Source organism: Chroicocephalus ridibundus, chromosome Z (genome assembly GCF_963924245.1).
Source record: "Chroicocephalus ridibundus chromosome Z, bChrRid1.1, whole genome shotgun sequence".
Classification (NCBI taxonomy): Eukaryota; Metazoa; Chordata; class Aves; order Charadriiformes; family Laridae; genus Chroicocephalus; species Chroicocephalus ridibundus.
The window spans coordinates 8,707,978-8,728,102 of NC_086316.1; the positions used below are offsets into that span (position 1 = coordinate 8,707,978).

At 43.1% G+C, this 20,125-nt stretch overlaps 1 protein-coding gene across 1 annotated transcript; it reads left to right on the forward strand.

The window, feature by feature from the left end:
- The first annotated feature begins 10,922 nt into the window (after nt 1–10,922).
- ANKRD34B (ankyrin repeat domain 34B) lies at nt 10,923–19,653 on the forward strand. The gene is made up of 3 exons (XM_063321292.1): nt 10,923–11,193; nt 15,800–15,932; nt 16,526–19,653. Exon 3 carries the CDS (start codon nt 16,570–16,572, stop codon nt 18,124–18,126), a length of 1,557 nt encoding a protein of 518 aa, XP_063177362.1. The 5' UTR covers nt 10,923–11,193; nt 15,800–15,932; nt 16,526–16,569; the 3' UTR covers nt 18,127–19,653.
- The last annotated feature ends 472 nt before the right edge of the window (nt 19,654–20,125 follow it).

Below are 20,125 nucleotides of genomic sequence, written 5' to 3' on the forward strand. Positions count from 1 at the left end.
TCTTTTGCATCAGAGCTTTTCAAGATGTCCTGCAGATTCCAATCAAGAATTAGGAAAGTACATTTGATTGCAGCGAAGCTGGGTCCAAAAGAAGTGTGTTCATCCTAATGACGGGCATACCAGCCACTACGAGGTTAGATGCTTAGTGCTTCAAGGAGATGGATAGGCAGAAGGGTGTAAGTCCCTGTGTTTGGGAATCACATACAAAGACTGTTTGGTGACAGGTGTATTATTTCCAGAGCATGGTTACTTTGCACATTCTTTTAAGACTGTGCCCTTTTAAAGATACCCAAGATTGTTCATCCAAAAACCAAGACAAGAAAAATGGTTGCTTTCTTCTTCTGAAGGCCAGAGTTAGTAGCCGGCATTTCTAGAGAGCCTTTTTCAAAAGCGATGCTTCGCTGGGTGACGGGTTGGCTGGAAAAGCAACAGATACAAAATATGTGTTTGCTGTTTACCTAAATTGGGTGTTGCACCTGGTACCTCCCCATTTATATTTCCCAAAGGAAATATGAATATTTTACACTGTGGCTTGAAGGAAAAAATCCTTTGTCCCAAATACAACATTCCCACGTTTTGTTTACTCCCGTACCTCACTGATGTATGACTCTGTGAAAAGACAGAGATTCTCATTATGTCTAGTACAGGGGGAAATGTCATGTTTTTCCCCAGTTCCATGCAGCTAAGTGCAATGAATAGCATCATGAGTGACAATATAATTACCGATCACCAAGAAAAGTATAGTACAGATATAATTTAATCCCCCTCATTCATGCTTTCCCAGGAACAAAGTGTTCTAAACAGATTAAAAATTTAATTTTTAAGGATAATACTAGTTTTAACAAGATAGCTAAAACCACAGGGTCTGTATAAGAAGTGAAAAACAAACCATTAATGTTTCTGTTGCTTGTCTATTACTCATTATCTCTCTTATCTGACAGTGGACATCAATTTCCATTTGGCAGTAGAAAGCTGATGTTTTCAGTAGCTCACCAGTAGCGTTACGGTCGCAGTGTACTCAAGGACAGAATAGGGAACATTGCAACAACAAATCTCTGTCATGGAGAGCAATCCATGGAGAAGAAAGGTACACTCTAAATAATATGAGTTTCCTAATTTAGCAAACAGAATATTATTAGTGTATATACAGAACACCAGGGGAAAAACAGGAAAGGGAAAATGACAGTGATTAGTTTACGCATGTTATCTAAGGAGAGCATCAGGAGTGCTTGACATGAGATCTCAACTGACCAGACAACCGCATTGTCTTCATCAGACTACAACTGATTTGCCAAAGCCTTAAACCTAAACTCAAACCAATACTGAGTAGTTTAAAGGCTACACTAACAGGAGAGAAAGATCTGGGCAGGCAGAAGCTGATTGGGAGAGGGGAGAAGCTGCGGGAAAGGCTCTTTGTTAATCAGTGCAGAAAATGAGGTGACTAAAGGTGATGAGGTGGCAAAGCTTGGTTAAGTACGAAACTAGGAGATACTTCCCTCATTATTCAGTTGTGCATTAACCGTCTCTGCTTGCCCAGAAGGGCTGTAGGAATGAAGCCTACAAGTCAGGGTAGGCTGACCAAAAAATCACAAAAATCTTCTGAAGTGGCAGGTCCTGGAACAAAAGAGTGGAAATGGAGAGAGAGAGGTGAGAAGAGGAAACTGACGTTTCCTAGAAGGACTACACTGTTTCTTGTGTTAGTTTGCCCTGTAACTATAATTACTAAAGAAACACATTCAAACTGCTGCGGGGTTAACACTTGTAAGACACTGTGACAAAATTTCATTAGTGAAGGATTTTCAGGATTTGAATGTCTGTGTGGCTGGCTTTGCCAGCTATGCTGAAATCAGCTACAGTTCCTATCCTGAAGTGCCTGCACTGTACCTGAAAGCATGAGTCACATCCCCGAGCATCCAGTAGCCCAAGGGTGAGCATTGCGCCTGTGCTGATGATCTCCTGCTTCCCCTGGTGGACAGCATACGCTTCTGGGACTGCATATGGGAAACCTGCTCATTTTTCTTGGTCTTCCATTAAAAAGACTTGCTTGCTGGCTCTGGGGTGATCCTGAGTTATTCTCTCCTCTGTTTTCTGTCTGCAGATCATTCCGTCTCCTTTTGCATAACATCAAAGCACAATCTGTACAAGAAGTCTTTTATTAGATTAATTGATGTGGTTGGAAAAAGAACAGAAAAGCTCTCAGACAGAGTCCTGTTCTGGTTATATTCTCAAGACTTTTTTCAGGTGACTTGAGCCAAGGCTTATGTGCCAAAACTTACCTGTCTATCTTCAATTAAATTGTGTGGTTTTATAAAGTAATGTAAATCGCCATGTAAATCTTGTTTTGCTCATATCTTTTGATGGTCTTGGCTTTAGTATTTGTGTATCACCTTCAGTCGTCCAGCTGGGGTCCTCTCAATTCTGTCTCTTCAGCTGTCCCGTTGGATTCGAAATTTACAGAAATTCAGAGAATTGTTCTGATCAAGAAAAGCAGGTATTTCAAATAGAGAGCTCTTAAGAATGCGCTTATGCCTGATTAAGTGGTAGTAAGTGTTTTTCCTGAAATTGTGCCATATATTTGCCTGGTTAAGGAAAGCTTTAGGTATGAAATTAAATATTTTGCTAAATGGTGTCTGCTATGAAAAAACAGACGGAAAAAAAAAGTAAATACAGAACTTGAGAGGACAGGAAATGGATGTTACACCATTACTCACAGAAGCCTAAATCAATGTCTTTTCCTTCAGCAGTTCAGTTTAATGAGCTCCTAATACCAAGCAGAATCTTTTTCAATAAACAAACCATTATATAGAAGTCACTTTGGCTCTAAATTATGTCATTGATTTACTTGAGAAGGACACTTGCACAAAACCCAGAGCATTAGCTCCTGAGAAGTAACATGCTTTTAATGTTCATCTTCCTCTGAACTCACAGTTCTCCACACAAAACCCTGCTGGGAACGCTCACACTCGCTTCAGACAGCTGTACTGGTTGATGAATTACCAGTCCTTTGCTGGAGATCCCTGCTCCACCTCTCAGCTGGCTGCAGGGATTAAGCCTCATGCACTTCCACCAGAGCCAGGCAGGTTCATTTAAATATCCAGTGAAGAGCGATTTGGGCTGAACAAAGCATGTTTGCCTGAAAGGGAAAGGAAAAACCTCGAAGTGATCCTTCCCACTGGTACAGCCAGTAACTGCTAGTGAGGGACAGTGGTAAGCAAGCAGGAGCAGTAATGTCATCTCGTGCTTCAGCTGGATCTAGGTGAGCGGCTTTAAAACCTGGAATAATTTGACATGAGCTGCCTGTGGACACACTCGATGGAGGAGGACACCTCCCAGACCCCAGAACACGTACTTGGAGGATGCCTGCTCTAAACCATGAGCAGAACATCTCACTGGATTACTACATCCCATTCCCATTCTTGCAGTAAGTAAAAACAGAAAAGAGAAACATTAAATATACCTCTCACGTAATAGTAAATAAGATAGATTGGGCCAACTCAACGGCTGAACTCCACCAAAACTTGTGCAGTTCTACTAAGGAGCACTTTAGAAGCTTTTGAACTTTTCAATGCTGTATCAGTAGGTTGAAGCTTCATTTTCAGAAGTTCAAGAAGGGAGTTTTAATCACTATACCTCATCTTGTTAGGTTTCATTCAGAAAGGTTAAAGTTTAGATCTTTTACCATCAAGAGTCCTAGTTGGAAAACCTCATCAATTTAACATACCTAAGTTATAAAGAATTAATTTTCCTAATAAATTTTAAATTAAATTTTTCTCTTGTTTGTTCAGTTGTAAATCATATAAAAAGGCAATCCATTCTTGTAGAGTTCTTTACTAAGTACTTTTGTGCATATTGCTTTTTCAGTCAGTCAAAATTGATTTCTTCCAAGCGTTGAGTCTCAATGTCCTTCATCAAATTATGGTTTTCTTCCTTTTGTCACACAGCAGTTACACCATTGTTTACTGCACAATTCACTATATTTTTTTTCTAGTATGTAATTCATCTTCCTTTCCAAAATCCTACAGTGTACAAAGGGGACGGGCAACTTTCTGCTGTAATCTAAATAATGATTGCTTTCATTCAGTGTATCCTCATATGAAGGAAATCCATATCCTTCAAATTATGGCAGAAAAACGGCTTGGCCAGCTCAAAAAAACAAAAATTTAAAAAAAAATCTGTCAGGGGAAAAAAAAGCTTTGTAACAAAACTGTGAGTGTATGTTTTTCCTCTCAGTAGCATGAAAGATTCATCTGGTATTGACCATCACTAGTATATGAATTTCAAACAAGCCTGTAAGCAGAGAAAGTAGCAGTTGATGTCTTGAACTATTATGTGATTTTTCATCCTAATTAGAAAACAGGTTCTGTGGTCAGGAATCACTATACCAACAAAAGTTCTTGTTATATGGCAGAGAGCATGCTTTGCTACCCTCTCACTTGACCAACATGCCTAGCACTATACTGTCAAAGAATTTTAAAAATAACTTCCTTCACAATCTATTTTGAATTTTTCTGAACACCTTTATGAGAAACAACCAACGCTGTGGATGTTCACACACTGTGTTAGTGATACCTGATTCACCTGAGAGGAAATAAAAACACTGGCAAAAGAGAGTTACCTGTAAGCCTCCTGATTCACAACACTTGGGAAACTAGTGCTTGTCTTTTGCAGCATTGCAAATGGTTGTGTCCATGGAATAAGGCATTTTAGTGCCATATATTCTCCAAAAATGTTTGAAGAACTCCTGTTCCCTCACCAATTGTAATTACTCCTGCAAGTACCACAAGAGCAGTTCCCACGCACAGTCAATTTTTTAATTGAAGTAATTAGTAAAAATACACCAAACACTTCAGAGAGCATATTGTTCCAGAAAGAAGACTCCATGTCACAACTAGATAATTAAAACACGCCTGGCAGAAATCAGGAGAAAACTCGACTTTGGTGTTACCTCGCTGAAGCCGAAGGGGTAATACCAGACTAAATGTCAAACAAACACGTGTCAGCGCTCTTACCTGATGTGATCGACCCAAAGAGTGTGTACAGTGTCAGGTATACCTCAAAATCAGAATTATCCAAGTAAACAAACCAATAAAGTAATAAAGTGTTATTCCAGATTTTATAGTTCATGCAGGCTTGTGGCTTTTTGTGACACTCTTAATGGAGTCCTAATTTCTTCTTTTTGGTTTTGCTTATTATTTTTGAAACAAAACATAGCGCTCCTCTGTACCCTGCCTACTGCCTCTGTCTCCTTTTTTAGACCGCTCCCGTGACATCTCTCGATCACCAGAATAATCTCACTTCATTATTTTAAAGAAGCAAGCAGCTGTACCTGATAGATTTAATACAAGTATTTTTAAGAAACACACTTGTTTACAATGTGTTATTGCATTCCTCTCAGCACACAGTTCTAGCACAGTAAACATCTGCCTCTTTACATAACATTTTAAAAATGTATTTTTAAGGTACCAAATTAGTATATAATAATAATTTCAAGGGGGGGATTCAGTCACCACAACTAAACCAAGTTAATTATGCTTTTGTATTTTGCCATTTATTCAGAGTGTTGAAGAAAATTATATACACCAATACATGATAAAGCAATAGAACGACTAGAAAGATTTGTATTACATTATACCATGTTCAACAATTTGCACACTAATGCATTAATATATAAATAATTATATATAGTATATATCATGGCTCCTCCTTCATTTGAATCAGTTTTTCCTAGTGTAGACTAAGGCTGCTCAGTGCCAAAGAGACATGACACCAAAAGTATTTACAATTTCCCATGGAAAGCAAAGTAAAAAAAAAAAGTTTTGTTTCAGATCAAATAAAAATATTTCCTTTTTTTTTTCCCACTGTACACAAAATGGAGCAGCTAACGTAGTCTGTTCCTGAGATCCCCAGGGACCTAGGGAAGTCCCCTGCAGTGGTCGATAGTGCTTGGCGGCACTGGCAGAGGCAGGGCTCTCAGGTGTGCCCACACTCCCAGCTGCAAAGTTTTGGGTAACCTTCCCAAAACAAGGCTCCTGGGCCCGGGGTCCACAGTCCAGCTCCAGGCTTCCAGCAGCTTGTTGAGCTGCCTACCAGAAAACCAAGTATGTTTTTTTAGTCTTACTCTCTGCACACCCGTATTTGGACAAAAGTTTATCAAGAATCAGTGCAGTGGAACGTTTTAGTCAATTAAAATGAATATTGATATTCTCTGACCATAAACCTTTCCCCTGGTAGATATCTAGCTAGCCCAGCTGTCAGTGAAATAGAGGAGAGGGCTGGGTTGATAGAGATCCTGAGAGGGACACCCAGAAGTACGATAAACTAATATGCTAAGTGCATATGCAAACATCTTCTGTATTTTAGAGTAAACTGTGCACTGCATTGGTGTTTTCCCTACTCTGGTTTTCCACCCTCCTTCACTGTTAACATAAAAATTAACTTCTTGATACCAACAGTTGTTCTTACATGTAATTAAAAGTGGACAAAAGGGACAATATTGTGACATTTATAAAAAAATCTAGTTATCTTCCATGTTTAAGAACTGGTGCGATTCTCTTTTTTTTTTTTTTTTTTGTAAAAGATTTATGTTGGCTATCATAAGCACAACAGTACAATGTAGGCAAGGACAGAAGACGGAATAAGAAAGCGTACATGAGAGCTGCGGAAACCACAGAAGTGAAGATGCTCCAGCAGCAGAATTGATGAACCATACACAAGTGTACGCCACCTCCATATCTTATATAATTCACACAACAACAGGTCTGAGAAGAGCAGTAACCTTCCCAAAGAGTGGGTGTTCGCTATACATGCCTTTCCGAGGCTGCTTGGCAAAGACCGACTATTAACGATGTGGGTGAGGTGCACAGAGTAAAAGAAAACAAGGATAATTAGAATCACGCCGCAGGGAAAAAAAAAAAAAAGTAAAAAAATAAAAAAACGTCTGTGGACACTCTCCCAACTTAGTTTTTGAAAGACAAGGTTAAAAGAGTAACTGAAGAACCTGCCCTTGGGATGTTGTTTGTCTTAGTGGCTTATTCATACGATTCATCCAGCTCTTAGTCATGCCAGTATCTAACTGATCCTGTCATGCACTTTAAAAAAGTAGAAAGGCACAAATCTCCTTCACATTCCTCCTGGAAAATTCTCTCTGTGATACCTAAAGAAGCCCTCCACAGCATCAAGGATGCTGGTGCCCTGTGACTGCTGCTGATTATACCGAGCAAGACGGATTGTTCCGCTGCTACTTTGCCCTCGCCTCCCCTGTTTGTTTGCTGCATTCAGCTGTTGTCTTTTATTACATGCTGAGACAACAAAACGTCTTTGAGGCAGCAGCTGCCTTTTTAAATAGATGAGTACAGGACCTTGCACAACAACAGCACTACAGCCCCCGCAATTAGCAGTGGTGGTGGGGGAGATGAGATGTTGCTGCCGGTGCCACGTCTGTCTATTGTATCACCACCACAAAAAGTTAGCGTGACAAAAGGCAGCCAAAACTTCTGCAAAATGTTGTGTAGAACTGTTACAGCATGCTTTTGTGGGAAATCAGCGTTCCAAGAAAATATCCTTGGAATATCGGGGATATCAGCAGGCAGTCCTGTCATTCAAAGGGGTGCTTAAGGATACGAGACTATGGCACAGCAAGGTGATCAGAAGTAGTCAGCTTGGCTTCACTGAGGAGAAGTCATGCTTGAGCAATCTGATGACCTTCTGCAATGAAATGACTGGCTTGGTAGATGAGGGGAGAGCAGTGGGTGTTGTCTAACTGGACTTCAGCAGGGCCTTTGACACTATCTCCCAGAAGATCCTCCTAGAGAAGTGGATATTGTGGAGTAGAATAGAGGTTGTGGAGTCTCTTCTGTACCTATTCAAAGCCCGCCTGGATGCATTCCTGTCCAACCTGCTCTAGGTGAACCTGCTCTGGCAGGGGGGTTGGACTAGATGATCTCCAAAGGTCCCTTCCAACCCCTACCATCCTGTGATTCTGCTGACATATGGGCTGGGCAAGCAGACAGTGAGGTGGGCTGAAAAGTGGCTGAACAACTAGGCCCAGAGGGTGGTGATCAGTAGCACAAAGCCTAGTTGGAGCTCAGTAACGAGCTGTATACCCAAGCATGAGCCAGCAATGTGCCCTTGCCACAAAGACGACTAACAATAGCCTGGGCTGCATTGAGAAGAGTGTTGCCAGCAGGTTGAGGGAGGTGATTCTTACCCTCTACTCAGCACTGGTGAGACCACACCTGAGTACTGCCTTCAGTTGTGGTCTCCCTGGAACAAGAGAGACATGGACATACTGGAGAGAGTCCAACAAAGGGCCATGAAGATGATGAAGGGACTGGAGGAGAGCCTAGGAGGAGAGGCCGAGTGCTGCTACTAATTAGCCTGGAGAAGGCTCAGGGGCATTGTATCAACGTATACAAATATCTGAAAGGAGGGTGCAAAGAGAGAGCCAGGATCTTTCTAGTAGAGCTCAGTGACAGGACAAGAGGCAATGGACACAAATCAAAACAGGAGGTTCCCTCTGAACACCAGGAAACACTTTTTCACTGTGAGGGTGACCAAGCATCAGCACAGGTTGTCCAGAGAGGTTGTGGAGGCTTGATCCTTGGAGACATTAAAAAAAATGTCTGGATGTGATCTTGAGAAAGCAGCTCTAGGTGGCCCTGGTTGATCAGGAGGGGTTGGACCAGTTGACCTCCAGAGGTCACTTCCAACCTCAACCATTCTGTAATTCTGTGAAGGTGTCCTAAATGTGCATGAAAATCGAGTAGGTTCTTTCACCTTGCTTCAAAATCTCATGGAGTTCTAGTAGTAATCCGAAAAGTCCCCATTAGGAACAGAAGTCCTATGAGACAATGAGCTTAGAAAAATGGGACCCAAGGAGCTAAGATAACCTCAGAGAAATACTAGATGGCAGCTGTGAGAAGAGATTGATTCTGGCATCTGACAGAAATTTTTTATTTTGCAACTTTTTTCCCTATTTTATGGACAAGAGCCTACACCTTGGGTTTCTTGGAATTATTTTTTCTTATTGAGGCTTTTTGGCTGCTGAAGCTGATTCCAAGCCACTCTGGAAAATGAAACCTCCTTCTCAGTACACAAATCCGTATAAAGTGATGCTGCATTAAAGCAGTGTTGCAGATGAACTCTTCATGTGCCTACCACGCAAGAAAATCTCAGGAACTGGGACTTACTTGCTGTCAGGTTCATTTGGCGGTGGGCAATGCCAAGTACCAAGAAAGAAGAAAGAGTCTTTCCTGACAGGCTTTGGCCAGATTGCTCCTGCATGGAGCAAGCGGCGGAGAAAGAATCCATGGCACAAGGTAATCCCATATTGACATGGGGGCCTTCATCTCCAGTGGGCTCCATGAGTACTCCTGCAGAAAAAAAACTCCTCATAATAAAAAATTTAACCATCTGGGTGGGTTTGGGATTGTTCAATAACAAAGAAGCCTTGCGAGAGAACTGGGACTTCTTAGTCCTCCTACAAGCAGATAGGACCCAAATGCTTCGTTGTGTTTTGGCAGTTTTGGCCTCCACAGCATCCAGGGATTATTGCAGAGTGAAAATTGAGTACATCTGAAGGAAGCATCTCTTTGGGCTGACCTTCCTCTATTAATGCCATTAAATTCATGCCCCTGGGTGGTAGGAGGCAGTGAGGTGGTGAAGAAGGGTCTTAGGTGAGTTGTTTCTACCATTCACTACACGTTAAGGAAGAAATTTTTTACTGTAAGGGTGGTGAGGCACTGGAACAGGTTGCCCAGAGAAGCTGTGGCTGCCCCATCCCTGGAGGTGTTCAAGGCCAGGTTTGATGGGGCTCTGAGCAACCTGGTCCAGTGGGAGGTGTCCCTGCCCAGGGCAGGGGGTTGGAACTGGATGATCTTTAAGGTCCCTTCCAACCCGAACTGTTCTGTGATTCTCTGTGATTCTGTGATTCTGTAAAGGAAATGAATAAGTACAGCCAAACATGTCTCGGTGCTGTCTCTGTTGTGAGGTGTGATGGCCACACTCGTCACCAGAAGAGAAATGACTGGAGATGCTGTGGGATGGGGGTGTGAGAGGTGAGACAGTGTAGGGGTGGGGATGTGCAAGGTGTTGGGGGTGTGTGGAGGTGATGGGGTGTGGGTGTGAGGATGTGTAAGGGTGTGGGGGTGTGAAGCTATGGGAAGATGTGAGGGGGTGAGAGGGGTGTGAGTGGGGGGTGTGTGTGTGGGAGTGAGATGGTGCCTGGGTGTAGGGTTGTAAGGTTGTGGGGGGTATGGGTGTGGGGGGCTGTGGGTTTGAGGGGGTCTGAGTTGAGGTGTGAGGGGGTGTGTGGGCGACTGTGAAAGGATGTGTGAGGAGGTGTGGTTTTGAGGAGATGTGAGTGTGGATTTAGGGGTGTGTGAGGGGAGTGAGGGGGTGTGAAGGGTGTGAGAGGGTATGAGTGAGGGCGTGTGAGTGTAGATTTGGGGGTGCGAGTGTAGATTTGGGGGTGCGGGAGGATGTGAAGGGTGTGAGGGAGTGTAAGGGGTGAGGACGTGTGAGGAGTGTGAGGGGGTATGGATTTCAGGGGGTGTGAGTGTGGATTTGGGGGTGTGTGAGGGGTGGGGAGGTGTGAGGAGTGTGAGGGTGTGTGGCTGCGGTGAGGAGGGGTATGAGGGGGTGTGTGGGGGCTGTGGCGGTTGGCGAGGGGGGTCACCGTGAGGTGGCCCAAGGGGGAGAGGCCGTGGCGGTCGCCCAGCCCCGCTCCGCTCCCGCCCGCCGCCGTTCCCCGTCTCCCCGCCGGCCGCAGGCGCTGGAGGCGGCCACCGCGCTGCCCGCTCCGCTCCGCCCCGCCGGCCGGCCGGCGCTCAGCCCCGGCGGGGAGGCCCCGCCTCACCCCACAGGTAAGCCGCGGGTGGCGGCTGCTGCTCGCTTCCCCTCAGCGCCGCTCGGGGCGGGCGGGAGGCTGCCGGGGAGCCCGCGCCTCCTCGCCGTCTCCCTCAGGGTGCGCGCTCCCGTCGGCGCCTCGCGGGCGGATCGGCCCGGCCGGGGGTGCCGCCGAAGGCAGGTCGGTGGACGGTGGCAGCTGAACTTCGCCGCTCGGCCGCTGCGCGCCGCGGCGGGGGTTGTTCCGTGGGGCGGCGCGGGAACGGCAGAGCGCTCCCCTCGCCCGGAGCTGCCCGAGGAGCTGCAGGCGCGTCCCTTCCCGCCCGGCGGGCCCTGAGGCGGCAGGAGGTAAAAACACATGAAAACGCTCCCCTTGCCCTCCCCCCGGCACCTCCGACCGCTGCCGAGGCGCCTTGCCCTCGCCTTTCCCCACACGAAGGGGATGGCGGGGGTTTTTTAGCGTTTGATGGCAGGTTGGGGGGGGCAGAATGCCGAGGGAGGGTTCGGGTCGGTGTCTGAAGAGATGGGATGTTATTTTGTGTGGGATGTTTGTGTTGGCAAAGCGGTTCTGTCAGGCTCTTCTCAGTTCAAACACCGGCCCCTTCCTTCTCGGAGAATTTTTAAGGTAAAAGCCTTCATCATGCTTACTCTTCCAGCCGGCTTTTATATTTTTCAGGTGTGTTCTCTGTAACTTCTCTGTTAGAGAAGTTGCCTGTCCCATTTTTTTCCACGTCCCTCAGGGAAATGGTTAGAGCCATTAGGTTGGAAGTCAGGGTTGCGTGAGACAGGAGTGAGCAACAACATTGACCTTAATGTAGAGCCCCAGTGAAAACTTGCGGCTCTCGGTGCTCTCCACCGTGCTCCTGCCACTCTCTGGCAGTAATTACTGCAGTAGAAAATACCTCCAAATGGGAAAGAGTACTCGGAAAGAGGATAAACGCTATGACAGGAGAAAGCTGTTGTATGAGCTGGCTGGACCTCTCCAAACTTTCTTCCAAAGCACACAGCAGATTTTAAGTGAGAAGAGTGAGAAACACACAGATCCTGACCATCCTGCAGTTAACCTTGGAGAACAGCAAGGCTGAAGAGATGACAGAGGCTTCACTGTGGAAAATTGCGCTTTACAGGATAGGTTTCCAAAACTGGACTTGATTCTGGCAACTCTGGGGGAAGGTGGGCAAGTTTTGGCTGTGTTAGAATGGTAATTTTTTAATCAAGTTATTCTCATGTGGTAAATTTCAACGTGTTTATGACACTGTAGGAAATCAGAGTTCTCATACTGACTGAGAGAATTCACAGGGGGTTAACATGAATACGAAGAATCACAATATTTAAAGGCTTACGCTCTTTTTTTGGAGATGAGAATTGATGATTTGGTTTTACTGGAATGATTTTAGACTCTCTAAACGCTACTGTGAAAGCTTATTTGTGTTAACAGAGTGCTGAGGCACAAAGGGCAGAAAATTTGGCTTTCACATTGAAAAAGCGAGGAGTATCTTGCAAGAGCATTGATTCATAGCATTCTGTTACTTGTGAAAATGTTGTTTCTGTTTATGTTTGTTTATACATCAGTGAGCTTTTTCCCCCTGAATTTTGTGATTATTTCTGCTGTTAGATGTAACAAAACACTGTGAGAATTTCTCCGTGTAATTAAATGCTGCTCACAAATCAAGAAACAAGAGCTGGAGGAAGAATTGCTAAAACTTTTGAAGTCTTTGTGGCTTTTCCCGCTATGATGGCAGCAGGACCTGTATCAGAATAGGACTCTGGGTTATCACTCTTACATTTGCCAGCCTGATCTCAGGATAGGACCCAGCACAAATACACAACAGCAGCTATCTAATTCTTGGAAACAAATCATCATCGGCTTAAAAAATTGATTTTCATACTACAAGGTGCTTTGTACTACTTCATCTCAGAGCACTTTCCACTTTTTGCTTTTTGACAATATTGCTTTTTGAAAATAAAATGAAGCTCTTCCTAGACACACAGAGTGTTCCAGGAATATTTGTACAAGAACACCTGAAATTTGTGGATGATCTGAAAGACCAGTTCGTGATTCAGTGTCGCACACCGGGTTGTATAGTTCCTCATGCTTTAAACTGCTATTTTGGCAGAAGTTAACCTCCACAGACAAAAAGCAGCTGTGTCAGTCATGACATCTCAGTAACACATGTAGTGGTTCTGACATCGCAGTTAATTAGATTTAGGAATGTTTTATAATCCCAATCTGTTCAGTATCAATGTGTGATGAATTATCAAATAAATTAGTCTTTGAGGGATCCTGCTTGAACTGTGGTCTTTCTCTTCAGAATAGCTAGCTGTGGGTTTTTTTCGGAGCAGGTTGTGCCCAGTCCAGGTGTGCCATGGTTATTTCCACTGGTTGGTGCCAGTGTGGGTCTTACAGAGTCCATCTGCATTTTGTTCTGCATTGCACAGTGGCAATTTTAGGATGACACATCCCCAAGCACATTCTCCTGTAATTAGCAGATTCTCCAGGGGAAATCATGCCTTCATCCAGCATCCAGGAATGTATTCTGCTTTATATTGTTCTGGGTACAAACCTGTAACACTTCATTTTATCATATTGTATCTGATTAAGAAGTTTTGGGGGATTTTTATTCCCTGCTTTATATATTTTTTTCTCCACTTTCCCCTGCCCCCACGCTGCCCTCTTTTCCTGTTCAGTGGAAAGTGTAGATCAACCTATAAATAACGTGGCTGGATCTTGGCAGTACTGATTCTTGTGCTCCTTCTTGCAGGGATTAGCCAGCCTGCTTTGCAGACCTGACAGTCTGTGTACAGAATTATTAGTTTGGTTTCTGAAATGAAATTTGTTAGTACCTACAGGCCCCAGTGAGATCTCGGGCACGCTGGAGCTGCTGACCTGCCTGCACAAAAACATCTTGGGCTTTCTCCAGGTTGGATTCACACAACATCCTGGCAACACAGTCTACTCCAACTTTCAGACTTTAACTATTCTCTTAGACTAGCCTTCCTCTACCCTCACTCGGGTTTACAGTCCTGTAGCAGTTGGAGGCATTAGATCGTATGGCAGAAAGACAGTCTCATTTTCAGCATTGACCTGCTGCAGGACTTCAAGTAGCATTATTCTCTCTCTGTGCCTGTTTAAATATTAATGTTCTTTTGTCCATAAAAGGTATTTCTACTGATAAAAAGACTTGTGTCTTTTCATTCAAAGAAGTGCTATATGGCATCACTTCAGTAAAGTGAGCAGTTAAGTATCAGAAGAGCTTTAGATAAATATGAAAGAAATGTAAAATCACCAATGACTTCCAGGTAGGTCAAAAACAAGGGAGAACACCATCAGAACCCTAGCACGTGTGCTATCTAAAAGATATTTTTCTTTAGTTTGTTTCTGGGAAGCTAAATGCACAAATTAATTGGATACTTTTATAAAAGACTTGATAATAATCTTGAATATATTACTTGTCAAAAATATGCATTTCACAATAATGATTTGCACATCAATGAAAGCTGAGATAGACACTACTGAATCATGTACTTTCAGTATAATGGAATGAATCCTTAAAGTAATTTCAATGCAATTACTTTTTAAAAATGTTTTATCAAGACGGAGGGGAAGAAAAAAAAACAACCGGTCAAAAGATGATAGTGCCACAGCCGTGCCCCCGCTCTCAGCATTGAGCAGAAGTGGGATGTTTGCTCTCATGAGAGAGACGTTCTGGCTTCTTTCATCCTCCTTAATTGTTTGGAGCAGGACTGCAGTCATAGACACAGTGCACAGTCTCTGTGAGGGCCGCAAGCCCAGAAATAAATGCTGCCAAAGGTGAACTGGTTCATCTCATGTTTTTTTTCCCTCACATACCAAATATTGTGAGGTATCTCACCTGAATACATGCTGCTCATGACCATTGTTACACCATGCCACCAAACAACGACTATATTGAATAATAGTTAAATACTGAATTAACCCACTGCAAGTATGAAGCACCCTAGCTAACTGTTCTCACTGTGACTGATAAGCCACTGAATGTCACTGCGTAGCAAAAGCACCTGTAGCTGCAGAGCACGATGCTATGGAGTGAAATAAACGGCAGGGAGGAAACTATAATAAAAATGTCATGTGTGTTTGAGCTGACTTTTTTTTGTTTGTTGGACTTTAGGAACAAACTAAATTGGTATGAGGATGGGGCAGGCTCTTTTCAGTGGTGCCCGGCAACAGGATAAGAGGTAATGGGCACAAACTTGAGCATAGGAAGTTCCACCTAAACACGAGGAGGAACTTCTTTACTTTGAGGGTGGCAGAGCCCTGGCACAGGCTGCCCAGAGGGGTGGTGGAGTCTCCGTCTCTGGAGACATTCCAACCCCGCCTGGACACGTTCCTGTGCTACCTGCTCTGGGTGACCCTGCTCTGGCAGGGGGTTGGACGAGGTTATCTCCAGAGGTCCCCTCCAGCCCTACCGTTCTGTGATTCTGTGTATCATCCTTTGATTTTGGAATTCAAAGTAAAACTCCCATGTGAAAGAATGGAATTACTGCTCTTCAGTTATTCACCAGAACATTACTAGTGCTTTCAGTGGCAAATAAAAAGTAATCTCTGTTAATTTCCTTTGCAGTTAAACTAATTACACATTTTTACTTCTCTACAAATATATTGTAAATAAACAAATGTAATTTTCATATCCATGTTGAATCTTGTCTTGGAATTATATTGCTCTGCCAACTGTTAAATATTGATTTTTTTTTGTCTAGAAGTTTTTCCTACACATGGGTAAGCAAGCACATAAAAGACATAAATAAAAGTAATTGGATCGTATTAGTTGCATGTATGCAGGTTTACATTCATACAAGACCTTTTGTTATTTATAATATAAATATATATATATTTGTGTTCCGTTCAGCTCTTAATTTTTTTTGTGTGAAACCTCCAGATGTTCTTCGATGCTATTGAATGTTTCTTTTGTTTTAGAGATGATACTGTCTGCCCAGGTACGGGACTCCTCTCAGCCCCCCGATCCCCAGGATGAGTGGCACAGGTTGTGCATCACTTCGTTTATGCTGCTTCACTGCGACTAGCATGTTTTCAAAGGAACATGAGGAAGGTAGCGTACTTCCACAGCTGTATTTACTTTTATAAAATACATTGATATTTGCCACGCATTTAACAGTTTCTTCTTAGATAAAAAATATTTTACTATCCTTGATTTTCTTATTTATTAAGAAGCATGAACTCATTAATTTCTAGGTGTTTAGCATTGCCATCTTAGGAGAAAGAATGAGTGAATGTGATACTATCTCACATAAATGAACAAAAACACTGCAGGATTCATTCAGTTCTTGCTTCTTGGGTGTTCTGAGTATAAAGCCATTAGAGTGTGGAGAATTAAACTTTTCTTGCAGCTTATTTGGCAGAGTGTGACAAAAGGGAGAACAGTTATTAAAAAAAAAAAGGTGACAACCATGCTTTATGCATCTATAAATGTTATAACTACATCCAAATATTATTTTAGGTTTTTAATGCAGTTCTTGGAGTCTAGGAGGTGGGAATACTTTTTTTTTTTCCTTCCCCCCTTCATGCTCTTTTCACAAAGTACAAGGGAATTTACAGGAACAATTTGTACAGTTAAACCCTCTTTTTTCTTTTTCCTATTTTCTTTTTTCTGTGGGGCCTGTCTGCTTTCTCTGTGAAAACCAGGTGTTCTGTCCAGCCACTAGGAAGGTGTAAGTGGGACAAGTGTGATGACCGAAACGGTGGAGCTGCCAGCGGAGGGGAATTCCCTGATAAGAGCCGTCTACCAGAGCCGACTTCGCCTCACCAGGCTGTTACTGGAGGGTGGCGCCTACATCAATGAGAGCAATGACAGAGGTGAAACCCCTTTAATGATTGCTTGTAGGACAAAACATGTGGACTCGCAGAGTGTCAGCAAGGCAAAGATGGTTAAATACCTACTGGAAAACAAGGCTGATCCGAACATACAGGACAAATGTGGAAAGACAGCCTTGATGCACGCGTGTTTGGAAAAAGCAGGGCCTGAAGTGGTATCTCTGCTACTGAAAAGTGGAGCTGACCCAAGCCTGCAAGATCACTCCAATTGCTCTGCACTTGTCTATGCCATAAACTCTGGAGACAAGGAGACCCTGAAAGTTCTTCTTAATGCCTGCAGGGCACGAGGAAAAGAAGTCATCATCATCACAACGGACAAGTCCGCCTCGGGAAGGCAGAAGACGAAGCAGTACCTAAATGTGCCTCCTGCAGACCTCGAGGAATGCTATTCCCCGACTGCTTGCACTTCCCCATCAGAAATAGAACTGAAAACATCTCCATCCCCACTTTCAAGTTCAAATGAAACTAAAAAAGTACTGTTCAGCTTTAAAGATCTAGATCATCCACGAAGCATGGACAACTCATCTCAAACAGTTTCACCAACGAGAAAATCCAGCTCAACAAAAATAGGGACCAAGCTGGCACAAGTGACACGGCTACAATCTGAGCCTTGGATAAAGAGTTCTCCGTCACTGTTTCACCAGAATAAAATTGCCTCTTTACAAGAAGAACTTCAGGATATTACTCCAGAAGAAGAGCTCTCTTTTAAAATCAATGGCCTTGCCTTATCAAAGAGATTCATCACCAGGCACCAGAGTATTGACATAAAAGACACTGCTCATTTATTGAAAACCTTTGATCAAACTGGATCAAGGAAATTATCATATGATGAGATAAACTCTCAGATTCCTTATGTTGAAGACAAACATAACCCCTGTGGGATTCCTATGGGTAAGGATGCCAGTTCAGGACAAATCAGCTTCATTTCAAACCTCAGTAGTATTATCCAGAAAAGAAATTCAGGAGCAAATCACTACAGCTCCGATTCTCAGTTAACTACTAGTCTAAGTCCTGCTGCTGCAGAAGACAGTAAGTCAGTGATAGCAAAGAAAAAGATTCTTTCTCCATCTCATTCTCTGTTATCAAGTTCTAGGGAAGTACTGGAGAACATGCCTTCTGTTGCTCTGAGCAGGAGAAATCAAGCTTTTCTAGAAAGGCGGGGTTCAGGAGCCTTATTGTTGGATCATATTACTCAGGCAAGACCAGGTTTTCTTCCCCCACTGAATGTGAATCCTCACCCCTCAATTCCAGATACTACTTTCATAAACAGGGTTTCTGGGATGATTTCTTGTGGACAAAAACACTTAGTACCAGCAGCACCTGCGTTTCCTAAGGAGACCAAAAATACGAAAATGCTTCTAAGGAGGCAGTCATTACAGACTGAGCAGATTAAGCAACTAGTGAATTTTTAACAGGGGATTAAAGCGTTGCAAAATCATTAAGATATGTACATATTCACTGCATTACATGATTGTAATGATACATATCACAAAAGACAGCAGGTCTGTGATGTAAGGCTCTCTGCCTTGCAATGAGTTAAATAGCTTAGAAACTACTTGAAAAGATATACTTAACTAATAATGCTGCTTTCTGGAAACTGAGGAATATTTATTATACTGTTTTCATAATGATTTCAACTTCAGCACTGAAATCTTACCTGTGACAGGCTGAACACACAATGGGTCTCAGGCACTGCAGTTCTCATTTTAGGTTGGAAATGCTATGCCTCCGAGGTTTCCCCAAACGTGTGCTCTTTCTGCACCAGAAAGGTGGTACAGGTGGGATTTGGGAATTTGAAACATTTGACTGTGATGCTAGACACCAGACTGACTCTGTCCAAGTTGTGCAATATCCCTAAATCCCAGGCACAACCAGTGTGCACAAAGGGTGGGCAGTGGCAGCTGTACATAGCAGTGTCTTCTAGCTTCAGTGGTTTGTCGCACGTAAATGGACAATACGCAGAGTCAGTAAAATTCGTGTAGCAGAGCTGTGCTGCATGCATAGCTATGCCCAGAAAATCCCAGCTGAAAACTGGGAGCCTGCTTTAGACGCCTTGCTGCCCACTGGAAGTCAGCGTGATAGCCAGAGTGCTGGAGAGCTCAAGTTCAGCACACAATGCCTGGAGGCCAAGTCAAGAAGCCAGCACAGCGAGCAACAAGTCCTAAATAACCTCCTGTAAAATGACCAAGCCCTGCTTGCAGCGTCAATGCGGTACGTCAGTCAACTTGGGCTTCTCAAGCTATGAGATTGCTGGAATCTGCTCATTTAAAAAGAGAAAGGGTTGGGAGAGGCAGAAGCTGTATGTAAACTAGGGTCCATTACTTTCTGTAGTTCCAGACTCCCAAAGCACAGATCTCCAGATCATGCAGGAGCTCTTTGGCCCCAGTCACAGGTCTGGGTTTCTTTTCAAGACAGGATACAGATGGTGGTACGCATCCAGATGTTGTCTTGATCAGCAACAACACTTCACACACATGCTTGGGAGCAAGGAAGAGCTCTGTCCTCCTGCTCAGACAGACCTAAAAGGAATCTGACAGCTACGATACTCACCTGGGAGATGGAAGTCCTCGTTTTGCCTAATTTGAAGCAGAGGACTGAATTTCTTACAGATGAGAAACATGCTGTTGCCTCCAAGCTGTTGCATATTTTTAAGTATCTCTATCTAAAATCTATTTTTCCTTCCCATTTAGTGTTCTGCAAGTCCGGATATCCACTTTGTCTTTGTGTACATTCTATAGCTGGTTGATTTCTGGCATTTTATAACTCATCTTTTGAAGACTGAAAAATATTGAATGTGTTCTGTTTTGTCATAATTTACAGAAATTGTATTGAAATTGTGTCTGTATAATGTGAATTTCTGTATACTGAAATGAGATGCTTTTTTTCTGAAAATACACAGTGGGCACTATCTGCCTTCTTGCAGCATCACTTAAAATTCACCCAGTCTGGCATTACCTTACAAATAACTGCAATTTTACTTAGCATTGCCCTTATTATAAGACAATTTCAAGTGGATGATAAATATACAGTCTCTGTAAATACCTTTTAATGTAGAAACAGAAAAGTGTCCAAAAATTCATAATATGCATATTTTGAAGAAGGGAACATTTGACACCTGGAAAGCAAAGGAGTATGGTTTACATCTCTACACAGCAGAGTTGTATATCAAGCACTGATCTGAAACTACAAATTTAAATCTTGAAATCAAATTTGTGACACAAAATCTCTCCAATCTCTAGTGACAACTGCTGGAAGGCAGATGATCATACTGCTGATTCTCTGTCCAAAGGTAGCTAGAATAAGCAAAGATGCAAATTGGTATCACAATTGTCAAAATTAATTCTTGCCCACAAAATACAGGTCTTGAAAGCCGTGGTGTCCGTTGCCCTCCGGCAGTCACAGCTCTGCTAA

Coding starts and splice junctions, on each gene's coding strand:
- ANKRD34B (XM_063321292.1), top strand. CDS start 16,570: ATGACCGAAACGGTGGAGCTGCCAGCGGAGGGGAATTCCCTGATAAGA.